This window comes from Mus pahari, chromosome 8 (assembly GCF_900095145.1).
Source record: "Mus pahari chromosome 8, PAHARI_EIJ_v1.1, whole genome shotgun sequence".
NCBI lineage: Eukaryota > Metazoa > Chordata > Mammalia > Rodentia > Muridae > Mus > Mus pahari.
Genome location: NC_034597.1, coordinates 53,385,033 through 53,405,696, shown reverse-complemented (window position 1 = coordinate 53,405,696; position 20,664 = coordinate 53,385,033). Strand labels below are relative to the sequence as shown.

Here is a 20,664-nt window from a genome sequence, read left to right as displayed (position 1 = left end):
GAGAGAGAGAGAGAGAGAGAGAGAGAGAGAGAGAGAGAGAGAGAGAGAGAGAAAGCATGGAGTTGGATGGTGGGAGGATTGTAGGAGATAAGGAAGGGAAAAACGATCAGAATATAGTGTATGAAAACTGTATTTTCAAAAAAAAAAAAAAGAGCAAAGGAAAGAAATCTGAGATTAAGTAAAAACAAGACAAAACAACCAACAACAAAACAGTTTGCCTCGTCTCTGAGAAGGCCAGGAAGAGCTGGGTGAGGTTCAGACACCTGCTCTAACCATTCTACTCTCCCACCAGTAGAATTAGAGAGTGGGATGTAGGAGGTTTGGAGAGAGGGGGAGTCTGGGTGAGGTTCAGATTCCTGGTCTATCCATTCTCTCCTACCAGTAGAATTAGAGAGTGGGATGTAGGAGGTTGGGGGGAGAGGTCTGGGTGAGGTTCAGAATCCTGGTCTAACCATTCTACCCTCCCACCAGTAGAATTAGAGAGTGGGATGTAGGAGGTTTGCGGGGGGGGGGTGTCAGTATCCAGAGGTAAGGTTTTATGGAAATGCCTGAGCTGAATCTTGAACAAGGAATACACAAAACTAGGACGCTGGAGAGTAAAAATCAAATGGCCGTGTAGAGACAGGTCTGTAGGTCCCCTGTGGCCACTCCCAGCCTTTGCTCATTACACTGGTCCTTCTTACCTCTCTTCTTCCCCATTGGGTCCCTCACCCTGATGTCCCCACAGGCTCTAGGTGTCACCTCAGATCCGCCCTTCTTGCTGTGGGTCCAGGACTTGTCTGTGGTCTTTGATACCTGACACATTTGGTTTTCTTCATCTAGGGCCCTGGAGAACAAAGGGTTTGAAATTGTCAGGAGAGGAGAGATAGAGGTGAAGGGGAAAGGAAAAATGACCACATACTTTCTGATCCAGAACCTGAACGCCACCGAGGATGAGATCATGGGGCGACCTTCAGCTCTCGCTCATGGGAAAGGTAAGAAAATCTGCTTGTCCTCAGTGCCGCATGCTTCTCATTGAGCTCTTCAGATGTGTCTGAAGTGGTCACTAGGTCACTGGGTCAGACAGGCAGCACCCAGGCAGTGGAAAGCCGCGAGGCTCAGCTCAGTTTTCTTTCCCTGGACTCTGACATCCTGGGGCCCGCACACTCATCCTCACAGGACGCTTCTGCTTCAGTTTCCACGTGCTTGTCTACCAACAAGAAGGACTTTCCCACAGATGCTCCTGTGCTAGGAAACTTCCGATGGCTACCCCTGCCCCTTCACCCTAGCAGAGGCTCCCAGACAGGCTCTCCTCACACACTAGAACCTTCCACCTTCCTCACGTTTTTCTTATTGTCAAAATCAGATAAGGGACAAAAAAACATCACTCACTAAGCTACAAGAAAGACAGTCTTTGGGATAAAAAGCTGGTAGTAAGTTGGACCAAAGAGCCACTGTTTTGCTGTGGTGTCCATAAGAGAAGCTAGAATCTAACATCGAGGTCCCCAATGCTTCGAAGAAGATATTATCCATCCCCTACACTTGGGACCTACAACTGCTGCCATATTCAGAGAAAAATTCTGGCCTGAGAGGGAACCCTGTAGCAGGGACAGCCCTTGTCACCTTTGCAGAAAGCAGAAGGAAGTGGGTTCAGCCCAACACTTGTTAATCTCCAGCTGCTCCAAGGCACCCCAAAGGAAAAGCGCTCAATCCAGGGGCCTCTTGTTTACATAGCTAATATATTCAGGGGGACTCTTGACACAGGACACTTGACAATGATACGTGAGCTACAACTCCTCTCTTTGAAAGTGTGGGTCCAACGAAGAGATGGCTGTTTGCAGAGCTTCAGGATTGCATTTCAGGGCTCTTGTCTTCTACTTTCCGGTCAGCTAAGCGCACCTCTGGCAGGTGAGGTTAGTTTACGCTGTGTTTTCTAGATGGAGACTGAGATGAAAGGGTGTAATACAAAACTAGACAAATCCTGGTTGAGACCGCCGGGCGCACTGCTCATTAGTGTTTGCGGCCCCATTTCTATGCTCTGGTTGCCTTACCCACCAGCATCACCCATCTCTCCCAGCCACATGCCATTCTCATGATGCAGAGAATATTTTTGCCTTTCCTCTTCTTGATTGTTGTGCTTGAAAGTGGGTGGAAGAGTCCATGCTATGCTGAGTGATGGTGGGAGCGATGAGGGAAGGGCAGAGGCCTCCAGGAGGCTTGCCTGGCTTAAACGTTCCCGCACAGGTCTATGCCGCTTGCTTACAGGGGACCCAGTGCTTTCCAGGCTGAGACTGGATGCTAGAGGCTGGCCATGGCTTACAGAGCCAAACCCTACCCAGTTGTGAGTTGGGAAAAGGGCAGCCCGGAGTGACCGATAAGCAAGAATGTTCTGTCTAAAAGACCTTATGAAGCCCAAGGAAGAGGCTGGAGGGGGATTATGGAAAGAAGGGCAAGTGCTGGCTCAGTCTCAGGCCTGAAATAGGACTCTATACAGATTAGGAAAAGGCACCTCTTTGGAGGGTGTGGGTCAGATGGTCACCAGGGATAGCTTGTAACAGAGGGAAAAAGCACCCTTTCCTCTGGAGAAAGACCGGCTACCTCCCTCTTCCCATTAGTTAGGTAGCGCCTTACAGATAAAGCGTCATGCACATCCTTGTACAGCGTCCTCCAATGGGAGATAAAGACCAGCCTCCTCCCTGTCCCCCATTGGTTAGATAGCGCCATGCAGATAACGTGTCTTGCGCACCCCTGTATAGCATCCTCCAGTGGAACCAATCATTTGCTTTTCACACACTGCCCCCGCCATAGCCCTTTCCCTCCTATCAGTCTTGGATTTCCTGTCATAAACCTTCTCTAGGTTCCAGGCTGCGGCATTTCTGTCTCTTGGACTGTCCTGTAATTCATGAAGTACAAAGCCTCCGACAGCAATGGAAAAGCATGGGGCTCTCAGGAGACATGTAGGGAGATTCTGTTTCCTAAAGGACATGGTAGCCTCAGAGGTTCTGGGCATGTTACCCCAGTGACCATTGCTGTCTCCATAGAAGCATGATGGAGTTTCTCAAAGCCAGTGATGGAGGAAGAATGGACAGAGGAACACTGCTGTACAACTCCTACTTTTCCACATCTTCCTTGACGTGTCCCCAGGTGATACACATGCTGGCGATTCACAAGATGTGAGGAGGGTGAACTTCAGGTGGCTCCAAGATGCATGGGGTCTAATCCTCTTGAGGTTCAGAGCTAGGAAAGAGAAATCTAGAGTGGAAAATGAAACGGTTAAAGAGACAGGCTTGGCAGTGTCTTCTCCTGTGCCCTCTGTGAAGGTGACAGCCTCACCAGACACTAGAGACCAAAAGAAAGCAAGAGCTTTTGGGGGCAGCTGTCTCCCAAACATTGCCCCTTCCCCGGCTCTCAGAAGCAGGCACATTCATTCAGCTTTTAGGGGCATGAGGATATTTTCTATGAGTCTCTCAGCCTTCCTGAGTCAGCACTTTACCACCTTCATCGGACAACCTGAGGCCACACCCAGGGGCCTGCTGCTGACGGAGACATCTGAGGAAATACCGCCCTCCCCCCCTCCCAGTCTCATGGTGCCTTCCCTCATGCTTTTCTGCAGAAGCAAGCACTCCTGGAAACCAAGTCAGGAAGCCCTGTGCTGTCCTGAGGAACACGGACCACCAGCAGCAAGTCTACAACAGTGATCCAGCGGACGGTGAGTGTACTAGATGCCCTCACCAGATACCCACGCTCAGCTCTGTCACCCCATGTAAGACCACAGGTTAGACAGGATGTGTCTCACTGGCACGGGTGGTAGAAAGATCCAGGAAAGGCCAGTCTGGGTAGAATCTAGGGTCCCAGAGGAGGATGCACCCGACTTTCTGCTTACTGTGTTCTCAATGATCTCTGCTTTTGAGCTACCGCCACCCAGATGCCAAGGACAGCTTTAGCCAATGCCTGCAAAGAAACAAATTCTCAAGATACATTAATATCTAGGTACCTACCAAGTGACACCAGAACCCTCAGTAGCATGCCTTCTTTTACTACTAAGTGTGGAGCTCCTAATGCCCACTTCCTGCTGGTCACTCATATAGGACATAGCCTTAAAGCTTAGCCCTGGGAATCTTATGCTCCACTTTGCTCCCCAGTGTGGATGGAAGAGCTTTTTTCAGTACATGCTTACTTGTCTCATCTTGATGAGTCCTCCACTTCTCTTAGAAGCCAGTCTCAAGGATAACAAGATGTGGCTTTCAGTGTATAGTTAGAGGAAGGATGGAGACCCAGGGGTGGGCCAGCACAGAGGCAACCACTGTCTCCCTCTTCAAACCAGGTTATTCACATCGTCTTAGCTGCTTTTTGTGTTGCTGTAGTAAAACACCCTGGCCAAGGCAGCTTACAGAAGGAAGGGTTTCTTTGGGCTTATGATTGCAAAGGGTTAGAGTCCAAAAGGACAAAACAGAGGCTACAGGCAGCAGGCATGGCACCTGGAGCAGCCCTTGAGAGCTCACATCTTTTGCAGCAGGAAGCCAAGGAAGTGAACTAGAAACAGCTCAGCTGCTGTCATTTTTAGCAGATAAAGTTTCTTGAGTGACACGTGAGCCCTTGTTATTGGGCATTCTCCCAGGACTTAATGATTCCCCTCTGGGTTGATCCCAGGTGTCAAGGCTAAGAGAGGATCATCAGTTCAACTCTGGAGAGAGATCACGGAGGAAAACTTGTGCTTCCCTTATTTAGAATCAAGGATGAGGGGAATTTGGGGTCCTGGCTTATGAGAAGCTGAGAAGAGAGGTCACCCATGATGGCCAGGGGATATTTCTCTCTCTCTCTCTCTCTTCTGTGCTCCCAGACTTCCTAGGCCTGCATGTATTGTCAGTTCTACAAAGGACAAGATGATATAGTCATAGATGCACACCACAAATGTTTCTCTTCACTCCAGAAACAGAGTGACCGGGCAAGGTACTGTTCTAGGATTTTCTGGGGTTTGCCAGACTAGGTGCAGGAGATCATCTACTTCACGTGCATTGTGTTTATGTCAAGAGAACCAGATTGGAAACATGGGGAAAAAGGAAGATCGTTTCAGATAGGGTTGGAAGCCAGGGAGAAAGCTGAGTAATGGAGAAGACCAAGGAAGGCTAGAGGTGCTGCCCTGATGCTGCAGCTGGGATGCAGGTTGCTGGGATGCAGGTTGCTGCATGGCTCCCCGCACTTGAGCTTCCTGGCAGTACCATGCTCTACGATGTCACAGGGCTAGAGAGCTCAAGGGAGAACAGAAGCTGGTTTTTGTTGTTGTTGTTGTTGTTGTTTGTATGTGTGTTTTGTTTTCCTGGAAAGTATTGGAAGAGGATGGGAGTGGTAGGGGATACAGGGAAAGAGATAGTTCAGGAGTTCCAGAGGCCTTGGCCTTGAGCCTCCTCATCCACATGCAGGATGGATGAGCAGGAAGTGCAAGGTAAGTCAAGGCATTGCTGAGGGTGTGTGAGCCTTTCAAAGGGGCCACACATGGCGCAGGAGAGCAGGTCTAGAAGCTTTTCAGGCCCCAGGAAGGTCAACAGTTGAATTTTTAAGACTTCTGTTACATAGAACTCTTCCATGGCAGAACACCAGTGGGGCTGGGTAGGGCTGGGCATCTGCTGCCCAGATTCCGTGTTTCATCTAATTGCTGCTTTTCAGCACACAGGCTGATGAGAGGAGAAAAAGAAGCCACCTCTATTTGGGGACAGTTGGAAGGGAGAGAGCTAGCCTTTGACGGATGACGAGGCGGTAGGGACTTTGCTCACTTGTCTGATTTGACACTTCAGTCAAAGGACAGAGGAATGGCATACCCACTCCCGCAACAAAGGCAGGAAACTTGGAACTCAGAAAGGCTCTGTGATTTAGATAAGGCTAACAACTAGTGTGTGAAAGGAGCCCACCTTGATCTTTAGGATTGGCTGTGGTGAGCAGGCCACAATGCATGTGAGTCTCCTTTGGGTGACAAGTCAAGACAACTGTTTTTCCAGACGCTGGACTGTTCTATTTGACCTTTTTACTTCCCTGTGCTCAGTCATGTTTCCTCGCCGTGCTCTGAGTGCTGCCTAAGGTGACTTCTCTTAACCAAGTGAAATTAGCGTGGATGCTAATGACAGATCACATGGGAACGTAGCTCCACGTGAGCAGCAAGTAGCGTCCGTATGGTGAGTGAGTGACAAACCCATCAGGTGTGTACTAGAGAACCCATGAAGAGAGCAGACAGTCATATGGCCCCCAAGCCACCCAAACCCCCAGCTTTCCACAACTTTCCCTGTGTCTTATTTAGAGCTTCCATTGCTGTGAAGAGACACTATGACTTCAGCAACTCTTATAAAGGACAACATTTAATTGGGGCTGGCTCACAGTTCAGAGGTTCAGTCCATTATTGTCATGGCAGGAAACACGGCAGCACGCAGGCAGACACGGGTGCTGGAAAGGTAGCTGAGAGTTCTGTATCTGGATTGGCGGGCACCAGGAAGAGACAGTGAGCCAGTAGGCCTGGCTTGAGCTTCTAAATCCTCAAAGCCTGCTCTCACCCTTCCCCCACCATTGACACACTTCCTCCAACAAGGCTACACCTCCAATAATGCCCCTCAGTCCCTGTGCGTCTGTGGGGGCCATTTTCATTCAGACCACCACATCCTTGTAGTGTGACGTGAGTGTCCCATGGTGTAGGCGATCTCCTTATCCCGGGTTGGCAGTAGATGCAGTTCTTTACTCTGTACCATTTCTCCTGTGCATAAGGTGTGATTTCAGCCTGGTTCCACTGCTAGTCTTGAAGGTTCACAGGCTTGCCTAGCTCTTAGGTAGCTGTGCAATATTCCCTGAGGAGACATAACCCCGGGTAGGGCACTGATGATAAACCAAAGGCATGGTTTTACCCAGTCACAGAAGACTTGGTGAGTCATCCAGCACCACGTCATCAACAGGCCCACGTGGCATGAGCGGTGGTCCCTAAAACGACTTACCCAACTTGCAGGCAGCTCTACTCAAGGGTCTTCTCTTACGGCAGCCTTGGAAAGGCTGTGTGAATCAGAGCTTTCAGAGCTTCCTTAGTCTTATAGGCTTCATTATTCCCCTGAATCATGTCACCCTTCTTCTTTCCTCCAGGAAGAAATATTTCAGTTCTGAGGATATAGCTCCACCAAAGTAGTGACCCCCCCACCACCTCCCCAACATCCTGGTCCTTACATGGGCAACATCATGAAGGTGTTCCCATGGGCAGCCAGAGCCCACTGAGACTCGGGACGTGGGTCAGAAGACCTCGCCACTCCAGGAGCTACTTGTTTCCCATGCATCAGGGGACTTGCGTGAACATTCAGGATTCCCCTCATTGGTCACATCTGTGCCCACCTCACCATCTGCCCACCTCTCACACGAAGTGGCTCTGTCTGGCATGCTTTTCTAGCTGACTTGGCTCATGGGTGTCAGAGGCAGACAATGCTTTGAAACCTTCTTGCCCTGATAGACGCCATTTCTCCTGAAAAAAAAAAAAAATCTCTCAGAGCCCTGGCAGCACCCAGGAGTCCTATGTATATGCCTCCTCGAGGGCCAGCCTAATTTCTCCTTCAACCATCTTAAGCCACCTTCTGCTGTGACAATTAGAAGCTCTGGGTAGAAGCCAGACCTATAGAACCCCGGGAACACGTCAACAACAGGTTTCTCTTTCCCTAGACAGTGAACTTGGGTGTTAGTCTGTGAGAACACCTCTCCAGTATAATTAAAAAGGGAGTGTTGAGCCGGAGAGGAACTGGGGTATGTTTGCTTAGATATTTAAGCAACTGCCTTTCAGTATTGACTAAAAAGTTGCCCTTCCAGCTGCCACTGCTGGCAGGCTCTTCTGGCACACAGTCAGGCCCCCTGTTAATGCTTTTTGCAAATTTCAGCTTGCCTTGTCTCCTAACTGAATCTCCCAACTCTAGAGTAATGCTTTTCAGGCTGACCTGCATACAATGCTTAGGCAAGTGACCTGGGTCTCTCTCTGGAGGTGACCCCTCCTTAGAAACCACAGTCAGAGGTGTCTTCTTGCTAGGTTCCCTGCAGGTAAAGTTAGTTTGAAGGACTTCTTCAACCAGCTCTTAATTGTTCTTCCAGGGAGTTTTAAAGGTTATGGTCTCTCTCCTCATCAAGTTTAGGGTTTGTGGAGTATTTGTTATAGCCCTGCTAAATCACTTCTCACGTGTCTCTTCCAGAACGGGACAACGTTCCCACCATTTACATTCCCCCTGTTAGAGTGCTTCTTGGACAGGTTTGTGGTCACTTAACTGCCAGGATCCTGACCCCTTCCTTTACAAAGTCTAGGCAACACAGTCTTTCTAGACATCCAGTTAACTGGGGCTCAGCTGTTTGTGGCCAGCTGCTCAGGAAGGCTAGGTGCCGTTGTACTCAGCTCCCAGGCCTTCCCGAGTCTCCCCGAAGTGTGACTGTCAAACTTTCCATACGTCTCTTACCCAGGACTCAGGAGTGCCACAGCTGTTCTTAACCTTGGGCTTTTTGGAAGTTTGGCTGTGAACCCAGCAAGGCTCTATACAAGCAGGACCTGGAGGTGTGAATGGACTCTGCACAAGCTCGAGGGTTACGAAAAGATAAATGTGGATGGTCAGTGCTAGGGTCAGCCTCTAAAGTCACTGTTGTCCTACTGGAGGCCATGGCAGGGATGCCACGTCAGAGGTGGAGCCCATGCGAGCAGTGGGTGTGAGGGTGACAGAAGCCCCTGTGAGATAGCTTGTGGACAGACAGATAGCTGGGCCTCACCCTGAAGACAGTTCAGGGGGTCCAACATTGGGTCTGTGACTCTGGATTGATGGTCAGCTTTACCATGGTTCTAATGAGCTGCTGGATTCAGGAGTCATCATAAAGACAGAGAGCAGTGGAATCCAGAACTAGCATGGGTGTGTTAGGCTGCCACAAGCATTTGGTTTTGTTACTCTGCAGAACCTACTTCCCATCGTTGTTCTGAGGAATGCATTGAACAGGAGACATTCCCACAGACTCCAGATGTTTATATGACAGTCACTATTTGCCGAGGGCTCATTTGGAAATAAATGTGTAGTTATGCACAAAACTGTAATGGTGCATACAGTTCTACTTATGTCTAGTAGCTTACAGAAAAAGACCTCCTGTATGTAGTGTGTGTCTTAGTTACTTTTCTGTGGTTGTGATTAAACACCAGGACTTACAAAAGAAGAGTTTCTTTTGGCTAATGGCTCCATAGTGATGAGAATCCGGCATGGCAGAGTAGAGGCAGGCGGGCAGCACTAGGAATGCAAGCGTGCCGGCTGGAGTAAGAAGCTGAGGGCTTAATCCTAATCCTCAAACACAAAGCAGAGGACCTGAACTAAAAAATGGTGTGAGTCTCTCAACTCTCAAAGAGCACATACTGGTCACATACTTTCTCCAACAAGCAAGCCCTTGCCTCCCCAAACAGCACCAGCAGCTGGAGGCCATGTATCCGAATATGTGAGCTGACAGGAGACATGCTCAGTAAACCACCACAGGGAGCATGAGATGAGCAGGACAAGAAAGGTTCTGTGTAGGCATGAGGACCTCCAACCTCTCCTAGAGCACCAGGCGCTGGTGGTAGGCAGGGGTGATGCCAATACACATATAGCACCCAGGAAGCCTTGTAGCTGAGGAGACCATGCTGTTACTGGACAGCAGAACTGGGCAGAGAATCTGCTCCAATAACTCAAGGGCATAAAGGTTCTGGAAGTTGGAGCTGTTTCCTCCACTGCACGGGCTCCTTTGCCCGTGGAAGAGACAGGAGACAAACCTCGTGTGGCACCCTCTCTCCATATCCCGGAGATGCCACTGTGCCCTTTGTACCCTAGCTTAGATTTCTCTTCTCGTTGGTGGAATTGAACCCTTACCTCTCTTCCATGATTGTCTTCATTTCTGAGACCCATGGCCCCTTTTCTCTGGCCACACTCTGATTTGGCTGGCCTATTGCCTATCTTTCTTCCAGAGCCAGTTAATGTCACATAGCCGAAGGGTGGACCCAGGAAAATTAGATAAAAGTCCAGGGATTCAGCCAACAATATGCCTCTTAGCTGCTGAATATTAGAATATGCAAAGCTTCTGATAGGGTCAGACTGGAGTGGGGCAAAGTCTTCCAGAGCCCTGCCCTGATTAGCCAGGAATGGTTGAAATCCAACTGCTATTCCTTAAGACAATAACATTTCCTCCACACTCCATGCTACTTTCCTGGCAAACACCACAGTACCATCCTCTACCCACTCTTAACTGGCAGTCTAGTGCACACAGTGATGCCTAGTGAGGTATATTGTCTACAGACAGTTTTCATTCGTTTATGTGTGTCCAGTCTGTTTCCAAATGTGCTGCTGGACATTTAGTACTGGGCTGTGTGGTTTGTCTAACCAAAGAGTATTTCTTGATTAACTTATATTTCTTACTTATTTTTTATAACAGAAAGTACAGATAAACCAAAAGAAGCAAATGAACTCCCCTATAGTTTATCACCTAGAGAGACTAATGTTTTAAAAAACGGAGGTGCACAGCTTTGTGTGCACAAAGGTACATGTGATTTCTCTCACAAAAGTGGGAGTATCACATATACACATGTATGTGTGTTTGTGTGTATGCATTTTATACTGCTTTTTACTTTCCATTAGTCTTCGACATAAATTTTATTTTAGTTTTATTTTGTTTTCACTTGTATTTTTATTTGTTTTTGTATTTATATACATATTTCACATGTATATGTGCATAGGTAGTTTGCCAGCATATATGCCCATGCAGCACATATGTACTGTGCTTGTGGAGGCAATAATGGAATGAAAAATCCCATGGGACTGGAGTTACAGGCTGCTATGAACTGCCATGTAGGTTCTGGGAATTAAATCCTGCTCCTCTAGAAAAATAGCCAGTGCTCTTAACTGCTGAGCCACCTCTCCAGCCCCTGAGATATATTCTAAAAGAGTAAGGAAATTTAAAAAACAAACAAACAGTGTCCTTCATGTGGTAGCTTAGTTCCCTATGACTTGTACTGTTACATACTCAAGCTCACATTCATATAGTATCATCATATATCACGTTAAATAGTATCGAATTCCAGTTATCTTATATTTTTGCATATATACAGAATAACTTCAGTGACCTTGACATTCTGAAAAGCCTGAGGTTTCCTCTAAATGCTTCATTGGATTTAGGTTTCATGTTTAGATTATCCCAGCTGTGTGGGGGTTAGTAATCCATAGACGATAAGCCTCATAATGAATCAGGAAATGTAATTAGTCAGAATGTTACACTGTGTGTGCACACATATTTACACGTATTCGTGCACGTGTGTATGTGCCTGTGTGTATGCAGGTGCTGTGTGTACCTTATGGAAGTCAGAGGTTGAAGTCTCCCCTGCTTTTCGAGAGTCTCTCACTGAACCTGGAGTTCACTGGGTGGCTAGGCTGGCCCGAGAGCTCCGGGGATCTGTCCAAAGGCCTGGGGTTACGGGTGTGTGCCACTTTGCCAGTATTTTGTAAGGATGCTGAGGCCTTGTGGCTTGAACCATTTCCCTACACTCTCTCGCAGCTTTACATAAGAGGAACGCAGGTTGAGGAAAGCTTTTACATCTGGAGAAACTGAGGCGGAAAGGGTTGTTGGGTGGACAGAATTCAGTTGCTCTTTAGTGTTGATGGAGACAGATGGCCAGGTAGGGTTTTACTTTTAAAGGTATGTGTGTGGTATGCTTGTTTGTGTGTGTGGGTTCACAGGTTTGTGTATGTGTGTGCCTGTTTATGGAGGCCTCAGTCTGATAGTAGGTGGCTTTGCCGTGAAATACTGAGGCAGGATCTCTTACCAAGTGTGGAGCTAGTCTTTCAGAGTCCAGATAGCCATGCTGCTAAGAGATTCTGTTTCCACCTCCCCTGCTAATGTGCAGGTTTACCAGTAAACCGCCAACCCCAAGAACCTTTACAAATTCAATGTATGCAGCGTCTGGAGACTTGAACTATAATCTTCACACTTAAGCCGCTTTCCACACTGAGCCATCTTCCAAACCCCAAGTGTTTTCAACAGAAAACAAACAAGCAACCCCCCCCCCCGCATTCTGCAATTCTGCATTGCGATGCTGGCATAAAAGGGAACCTGAACTCTTTTGACACACTCTCCCATCATTCAGCTTGCATGGCCCATTTCTGAGAAATTTAATCACTTTTGAAATTATAGTAAGCATCAGGTTTCCAAGAAACCTAGTAGCGTAATAACGGGTATTAAGAATAATAAAATCAGCACAAAAACAAAAGGAAAAAAAAAAAACAAACGCACCAACCCTCTTACTTGGATAGGTAACAGCTGCTGGCTGAACATGATTGAGTATTTGCCTTCATGTGTCCCGAGTGGTGGCAGAGCGGGGAGAGGCCATGGATAACAGGTGAACCTTTAGAGGCATCAGACTTAGCCACTCCACTTGGACCACATTCCATAAGAATGCCATATTTGAAAACAAAAACGTACATGTAAGAGTTCTATGGACCTTGATTCCGTGTCACTTTAGACTCTCTCTAAACTCTGAACTTAACTGGTCCTCTGTCGCTGCCCCGAGGCAGGTTCTGCCACCCAGGATTATCCCCTTTGCTCCATCTTCACCTCTTCTGTGTCTGAGGACAGAAGACTGGAGACTGGCCCAGAAGCTCCAGATTTCTGAGTCACCTCCCATATTCATAAAGTTCTTTATCAAACAGGGCCTTTCACAGTCTGAAGCTGCCTAATGCTCTTCAGCTCTTAAAGCGAAACTGATCCTGATGCTGATTTGTGGAGCATCCCCCATCCTACTACCACTGAAACCTACTAACGCATGTGGGGAGGGAGAGCAGATTTGATTGATTGCTTTCTGGGATGCTGGATGCATGCAAGCCTCAGTCCAACACACATGGGACCAAAATCTGAGATGCTGCAGGGTGGGCAGGCAGACAGCCTCTGTCATCCGGCCTCCTCTCTAATCCCACTCTTTCCTCTCCCGGTCCACATCCCACAGGCATCCCTGTCCCAACCTGCTCTCTGGCCTCCCGCAGGTAGACACATTAGCTATCGGAGTTATTTCTCCTCATGGGACCCTGTGTTAATAGCTTGATATAAATCATCAATCCAATTACTAGTTTCTCCTATTTTACAGATTAGGAAGCAGGAGACTCGGAGAGTAACTTAGCAGTCAAGGACAAGCAGTGCCACACACCCAGTACATGGCACCAGGCCTGAACCTCATCCCCCGGGACCTTGCTGTTTGGAGCACAGGGACAGTCACAGGCCAGCAAGGGCATGCGAATTTTTCAGCAGTACAGGCTTGTGACATGGTAGCTCAGCACAGTCGAACAAGTGATAGAGAGGGGTGGGGCTAGCAGAGGTACAGTTAGCTGTAAAGACTTTATTATACAGAGCGGTCAGATTGTGTTCCTGGGGCCTAGCTCCAGTGGGAAGCCAGCCGGAGTCCTTAGTCACTGACACTTCTGTCTTCTTTTAGCTTCTGATGGAGTCACACTTACCGGGAGCCCAGTGGCAGGACGAGACGACACAGATGCAGCCAGTAGCCAGTCATCACCAGATGAGACCAAGACAAGTGGCCTTGCCAGTGACCCTGTGCTGTCTGCCTTCTGTGTTGTGTTGTGATCAAGAGAGAAAGTGAAGCCCTGGTATCCATCTCCTGTATCCCATGGCAGGAGAGAACATTGATTTGTAAAAATGCAGAAGTTCAAAATGTTGTCGTTTCCTTACCTTCCTCAGGACCCCTCTGAGAATAAATAATTAGGAATGAAACACAAGCCTGGAGGTTTGGAAAATGCTTTGCAGTGATGGTTCATGGCCAACCTTCAGCTGACTTGGGCTGTGTTTGTTCTAGATGTCGACTTTGCCGGTGGGTCTGTTTCTGTCCGCGTGCTCTCAGCTCCATCACTTCCCAATCCTTGCCTCTGGACAGGTGCCCTAGGTCCACTTTCACAGGACACCCTGACCTTGGGCTCCAGTGTGCCGTTTAACTGGTAGTGGGAGGAGAGAGAAGGAGGAGTTAGAGACCCAGACCCTGCAGTTTATGTCACCGGGCCAGCAGGGTGAAATGTAGCCATTTTTCCTTCCCGGTCCTAGGAATTCTGGGAAGCAACAGAACGGAAGCCACATTTCCCAAGAAATCTTTTTCTTAAAAGTAAAATGAAAAGAAAAGAAAAAAAAGTGAAAACAGCCAAAGGGCAGGTTTGGGAAAGAATAGAGCCAAGGCCAAGTCCTGCCCAGATCCTGGATGGGGGAGGGCTGGGGGGGCACCACCACTTCTAATTTTAGGTATAGAACTGCCTTCTGTAGACAGGGGAGGGTGTACTCAGAGCCTCCCTGACCTGTAGGTCCCAAGACAGGAGGTGAGGGCAGATAGAAGTTGTCTATGCCCCATACATCTCCATGTGGATGGTGAGGGAAGATGCTATTTTTACATCTAGAGAATAAGAACAAACAGTCTTATGGGCACAGAGAACTGTGACGCATCCTGGCTGGTAAGTTCCTGGTTCCAAGAGGCACTGATACATCAGTTACACTTAGCACCTCCCAGGAGGACATGTATTCTGTCCATAGCCAACCCCAGGTATGGGAAGGGAAGGTCACAGAGCTAAATTCCTTGCTCATTTCTTGGTAACTGGGTCTTTGTTGAGAAGTGGACAGATAGGTGTCACTTGTGGCCCAGCAAAGCAAGGCAGGGTCAGGCTTGACTGCCAAGGGCAGCATCAGTAGCTATGGCCTCTATTTCCCCTTCCTCCTGTGCTGTATCCATTTTATCCACTAGGCTGGCATGTGGCTTAATGGTAGAGTATTTGCCTAGCCTACCAAGGTCCTATGGTACATGACAGTACACGCTTCCCCATAAAACACAGCAACAATAAAATGTGGCAGTGGCAGCCATCTTGCTTACCTCACAGGTTTTGTGTGTACAAGTGTAGGTGAGCATGCACATGTGCACACATGTGCAGTTGTGCGCTGGTCTTGACTTTGTGTGTCTTCCCCTATCACTTCCCACTCCATGTTCTGAGACAAGATCTCTCACTGACTCTGGAGTTTGCTGGTTTGGCTACACTGGTCAGGTACCCCTCCTGGCATCCACCTGTCTCGGCTCCCAAACTGGAGTGACAGATGTCCTGATTTCACGTGGCCCCTATACCCACAACAAGAATTTTACCCACACTGAGTCTCTCCCCCAGTCCCACCTCACAGGCTGTGTGAGAATTCCATGAAGTTAAGACAACAACAGTGCTCACGGTAGCAGTGGTTGGTAACACTTACTACGCATCAACTCTGCACCAGGCACTGGCCCTGCATGCAGATGTTGCCTGCACCCCAGTTACTAGAGACAACCCTGCTTGACAGCCCATCTAGATTCACCTTGATGGAGCAGGAAATGGGAGCATGGCAGAGTTAACAGACTTGAGTTTGTACTGCTGGGAAACAGCCTGACGCTTGGTTACACCAGGGAGGGAGAGAGAGAGAGAGAGAGAGAGAGAGAGAGAGAGAGCGCAGTTTGGAGGAGTGGACAACTCTATGTTGGAAGTGCCATCGAGTCTACAGGGTTAGAGCTAATCAGATAACCTGCCTCATGGGGCATTTGAAAACTGACCCTAAGTGTGGCATCTCCCTGCTTAAGTGAGGGGAAAGGAAGACAGCAGAGTCCACGGCTCATTGCTGCCTCCGTCTACTTTCCTTTGAAACTCTCTAGCTGTGTCTCCAGTGAAAGCCCTGGCTAGAACGACCACTCTGAGGCAGTAGCATCACCCGGGAGACCAAGAGCAAATGGGTCATTTGGTGGGATGTCTTTTCAGTTCCGTTTGGAAGGAGAAATGCCAGAGCCCGGGATCCTGGATTGTTTTGTTGCAAGCTTGTTTGGCTAGGGTCACAGTACAATATGCTACTTTGCTGAACATTATATTTACAACTGTCAGAACTGTGCAACAGGTGCCATAGTCCAGGCCAAAACCATGGACAATTTTTGTTGCACGTTTATTGTGATTTAAATATTCATTTCCAGCTGTAATAGAAAGGCAATCCCTCCCTGTGTTTGGTACCACCCCGAAGCCGACACTTATTCTATTAAACACTGCTAGAGACAATCTTCCTGGTGTTTGGCTGTGTCGGTTACTTTTCTATTGCTACGTTAAAACACGACAACCAAGGCAACTCATAGAAGGAAGGTTTTATTTGTGCTTACAGTTCCAGAGAGCTCAGAGCCCATCGCAGTGTGGGAAAGTTGGCCATTCTCCTTCAAACCACCACACTTGGGAAGCTTGGCGAGCTGCTAACGTGCTCGCTCACAGGGCCTCTAATGCCTCAAAACACTCCTTCACGTGGTCTGGAATCTCCTGTGAATTGAGGCCCTTGAACCCGGGTCAGATCTCTTAACTCCTACTGAACCGATTAGCTCACAGAACGTCTATGCCCTGGCACACACCATCTGGTGGTCTGCCTAGTGACCAGCAGCAGACCTGGGCTGCCACTCAAATAAGAGGCTCGCTCATGAACAGTGAATACTTGGCTTGGTGGACAGCATGACTCTAGGTAAAGCCCTTCCCAGAGAAAAACATTCCAGGGAACTACCCTCTACAGCTACAGCTTGGCAGGCTCAGTTTACTCCATAACCCTGCCTTGCTCCCTGCCCCAGCTTAGATTCTTCCATGGCCGGGCACCTGGCCGATGGTGGCAGATGGCTGGTCCTCAGATCAATGACTGGCAGACTCCCTGGCATCTAGCCAAGGAGGGAGGTGACAGTTTCTAAATAAGAAGTTGAGAACACTCCACCTCTTTACCTTGGGAGCACAGGGCTCAAGCCCAGGTTTGCAAAAGCCAGGCTGTTCCTGACCCCACTGTCCCGCATACCATGGCAATCCTGGATGGTGGAGGAAATGCTTCTGGGCTCTGAGAAGGAGAGGCATCTGCAGATTTCTCTTCGAGTGGCTCTCTTCGTCCTCAGCTGATGCTTCCTGACCCTTCCCGCAGTCTCGGTGTCTTATCCCTCTCCTAGGCTAAGACTTTTTCATTCTTCACAGATGCCTGGCTTCCCCCCATCCCTTCTTAGTCTTCCTTTCACTTCCAAGTTTTCATCTGCTCACGTTGTGTGAGAATGAGAGAGAGTGATTAGCTGGGTTGCCTGGCTGAGGGGTGAGGTCACTCCTGTCCCTGCAGAGAGTGGGTGCTGCGTGCTAGCCTGGAGACTGAAGAAAGCAAGCAGAGGACCGCTCTCCCCAGAGGACCATCTGGCTGAGACAGCCGCATGCTAATCTGTAGCTTTCGTTTTCTTTATTCTTTTTGGCTTGTTCTCTTCATCTGCAGCTGTACATTCAGACCCGGGCCCTGTGAAGGCAAGCGCTCATTTGGGGAGCATGTTTATTCTCCCCCTCCCATGCTTCTTATAGGTGTCAGGAAGCCATTGTTATCAATGGTGGGTTCTATGTGGCTTTAATGTCAGGGCTGCACTTTCAGATGGAAATCAGGCAATTATGTGCCACATAGAGAAACCTGACAGATGCGGAGGTTTTACACAGCTGGCCCTGTCTGTGGGACAAAGGCACCTGGTGCTCCCCGAGGGACCATTACATAAATAGAATATGTTTTGAGAGCACAGAAAAACTCAAGAATAATTAACTGAGTGATGAGCATTCATAGACTCTGGGGCTGTTTAACTTCAAAATGTGATAATGATACGTCAACCAACCGACTGAATCATTCTTTAAAGGTGGCTTGAGAAATCTGTCTCCAGAGGAGAAACTGCTCTGAGTTTCGGCATGGTGCAGTCCGAAAATTTTCAGAGGATTTCGAATTCTTTCTCTTCAGGTGAGGAGGAAATGACAGCAGTTCCATGTCTACATTCAGTGGGGTCTAAGGATGGCACTCTCTAGAGATCTTAGTGTCCTGTCTAAGCCATCAGCATCTACCCAGGAACTTAGGTTCGCGTCTATAGCAGGACCATTGTGGTACCCAGCTGAAGCCCTATGAGCATAGCACAGGTATGGTTATTAGCCACACTGCACAGACAGGAAACTGAGGTACAGACCTAAGACTTGACCTTCAGACCCACCCTACCCAACTCGCTCTCAGCCATTGGCTAGAGACTTCTATGTGTTGGAAGCAAAGACTGTACTCCTGACACAGCAGCTCCAGTCAGATGTGTGCCGTCATGAAGCAAACAGGAGAGAGCTAGAGAAGACTTACAGTGTGATTTTTCTTTCTTTCTTTTTCTTTTTGGTTTTTCGAGACAGGGTTTCTCTGAATAGCCCTGGCTGTCCTGGAACTCACTTAGTAGACCAGGCTGGCCTCGAACTCAGAAATCCACCTGCCTTTCACTGGAGATGCCCAGCTATTAAGAGAGACGGAAACATGAAGTCCCAGCTTTAAATGTCCCAGTGTACGTTTATAGTTTACCACAGGCTACGGTGTCTCCAGGTATAGTCAGGGCTCTTCTTGGCTGTGGAGAAAATACTCAGAGGTTTTTGACCTTTTGACTCCAGCAGACCCTGGAGTCTCCCTCAGACCCCTGAGCTGTGGTTTTGGATTATGCACAGCTGTGGCAGTTTAGAAAAGAAAAATATAGGGGACACTGTATCTCTCAGAAAAAGGGTTTTAAAAATATAATATTTTTATTTATCCTTTGAGAATTTCATACATGTATAAAATATGTCTTGATCATATCCATCCCCCACTCTTCCCAAAAGTAATTTTTAAAATCAGCGTAAGATAAACAAATTAAGCAGGTTTATGCAGGGCTCTTACTCCCTTTGCAAAGCTACAAATGCTATTTTGAAAGACTGTGAAGCCCCATTTTGGAGACACTGTATGAATCTAACAAAACTGGACACATTAGGAACAAAACAGATTTGCAAGTGGTAAATAAACAGAATGCATTCATTACCTTCCAGTCCTCGTGTGTTTTCCTCTGTGCTAAGTAGAGAGACAGTGGAGGCCATTCAGAGCCTCACCATTGTCAGTGTCATTAGTGATGGGAAGCTGGACACTGCACAGTACCTTTCCCATCTTGACTCAATGCGCCTATCTCAAGGCATTGCTGTAAGATGCCAGCATCACATGTTTTAAAATATTCTTAGTGTCTTATTAGGCCTGGGGATGATGTCCCTACATACTATAACTTGTTGGGCTCTCATTTGGGCACTCATGTTGGTAAGACTTTATGGGTGTGGCTTTTTTTTTTTTTCTGAGACAGGGTTTCTCTGTATAGCCCTGGCTGTCCTGGAACTCACTCTGTAGACCAGGCTGGCCTGGAACTCAGAAATCTGCCTGCCTCTGCCTCCCGAGTGCTGGGATTAAAGGCGTGTGCCACCACCCCCGGCTCTGGGTGTGGCTTCTTATGTTACTAGGAAACATAGTCTCACAGAAAACTCCCTGTTCCTCTGGCTCTTCACAGTCTTTCCACCACAGCTTCTGCAGTGTTCCCTGAGCGGAGGTGGGGAGTGTTTTGTAGATGCATCCTTTGGGACTTGGCTGCAGAACTCTGATTTGTGGGGTTTTGTAGTGGGCTCCATCTGATGCAAAGAGAAATGTCCCTGATAAGGAGTGTAGCAACACTTACTTACCTGTGAGTATAGATATAGATTGTTGTTACGGATTATGCTGGTTTAGTAAATTAGTGGTTGCAGACTCTCCTCCAAGAACCAAGACTTCGCTAGCACTGAGTAGTTAGCTAGGTTTCCACTACCAGGCATGGCTTCCCTCCTGTTGAGTAGATCTTAAATCCAACTTAGAGAGTTGCTGGTTACAATCACAGTGTGTGTGCCACTACTGTATCCTTAGGGCTATTATTGTGGCACGTTGACTGGGTTATTTTGCGTACAACCCACCTTCTCCCAATTTACCTCCCAGCCTAGCTCCAGGTAGAGAATGACTCAATAGAGCCCCCAACACCTTCCTCTGGCCTCTGCCCCCACACACATGTGCATAGACCACACATCCACATGTGTAACATCCCCCTCCACACATCCAATACACAAAGTCTGACCATGTAGAAGAAGTACAAAGTTAGAGAACTCATGGTGAGAGACCCTTAGCCAGTTTCTAGCTACTTCTGCAGTGGAGCCAACATGAAATACCCAGAAACAAAGTGGGAGAGCCTCCAGAGGACTCTAACCCAGCCAACATGGTTATAACCACACATAAATTCTACATGAGAACTCCCAGCTAAGTCAAATCAGCCTGCGGAGCGAGGAGGGAAATATGCACTGTAGTTCTAGCCACTGAATTTAAGGTAGCATGTGATATAATTTAGACAACTTGAAGATATTCTTCTGACAGGTCAGGGTTTAGATCCTTATTGATGAACTCTGTAGACTGCAGTCTTGCATAATAACTTCAAGCAGTTTATATGAATAAACTTTTGCCACTGCATACTGTGATAGGTCAATAGATCCCTGGAACTGGGATCACTGCGAAAGGAAAAATACATTTATGACTTGGAATTATTTTTTCCTCTGTTCAAACCATCCACTTCCTTGTCGGTTATGTGTTTATTTTATTAGGGTTATTACTAGGGTTATTATTAGGGTTGGTGACTTAGGTCAGCAGGTAAAGGCACTGGGTGTCAAGCCTGATGACCTGATTTTGATTTCCAGGACCAACATAGTGGAAGGGGATAACCAGTTCCCAAAAGCACACACACACACACACACACACACACACACACACACACACACACACACACAC

The 20,664-nt window shown here is 47.9% G+C and overlaps 1 protein-coding gene across 1 annotated transcript in view; it reads left to right on the top strand.

The window, feature by feature from the left end:
• LOC110325783 (guanylate cyclase soluble subunit beta-2) overlaps window positions 1–13,749 on the top strand; it is a 64,154-nt gene extending 50,405 nt beyond the window's left edge. The window contains exons 14-16 of the mRNA XM_029541685.1: window positions 823–974; window positions 3,593–3,688; window positions 13,454–13,749. Coding sequence (XP_029397545.1) covers window positions 823–974; window positions 3,593–3,688; window positions 13,454–13,599 — 394 coding nt within the window. The 3' untranslated portion in view covers window positions 13,600–13,749. The remainder of the gene's footprint in view (window positions 1–822; window positions 975–3,592; window positions 3,689–13,453) is intronic.
• Window positions 13,750–20,664: the final 6,915 nt, after the last annotated feature.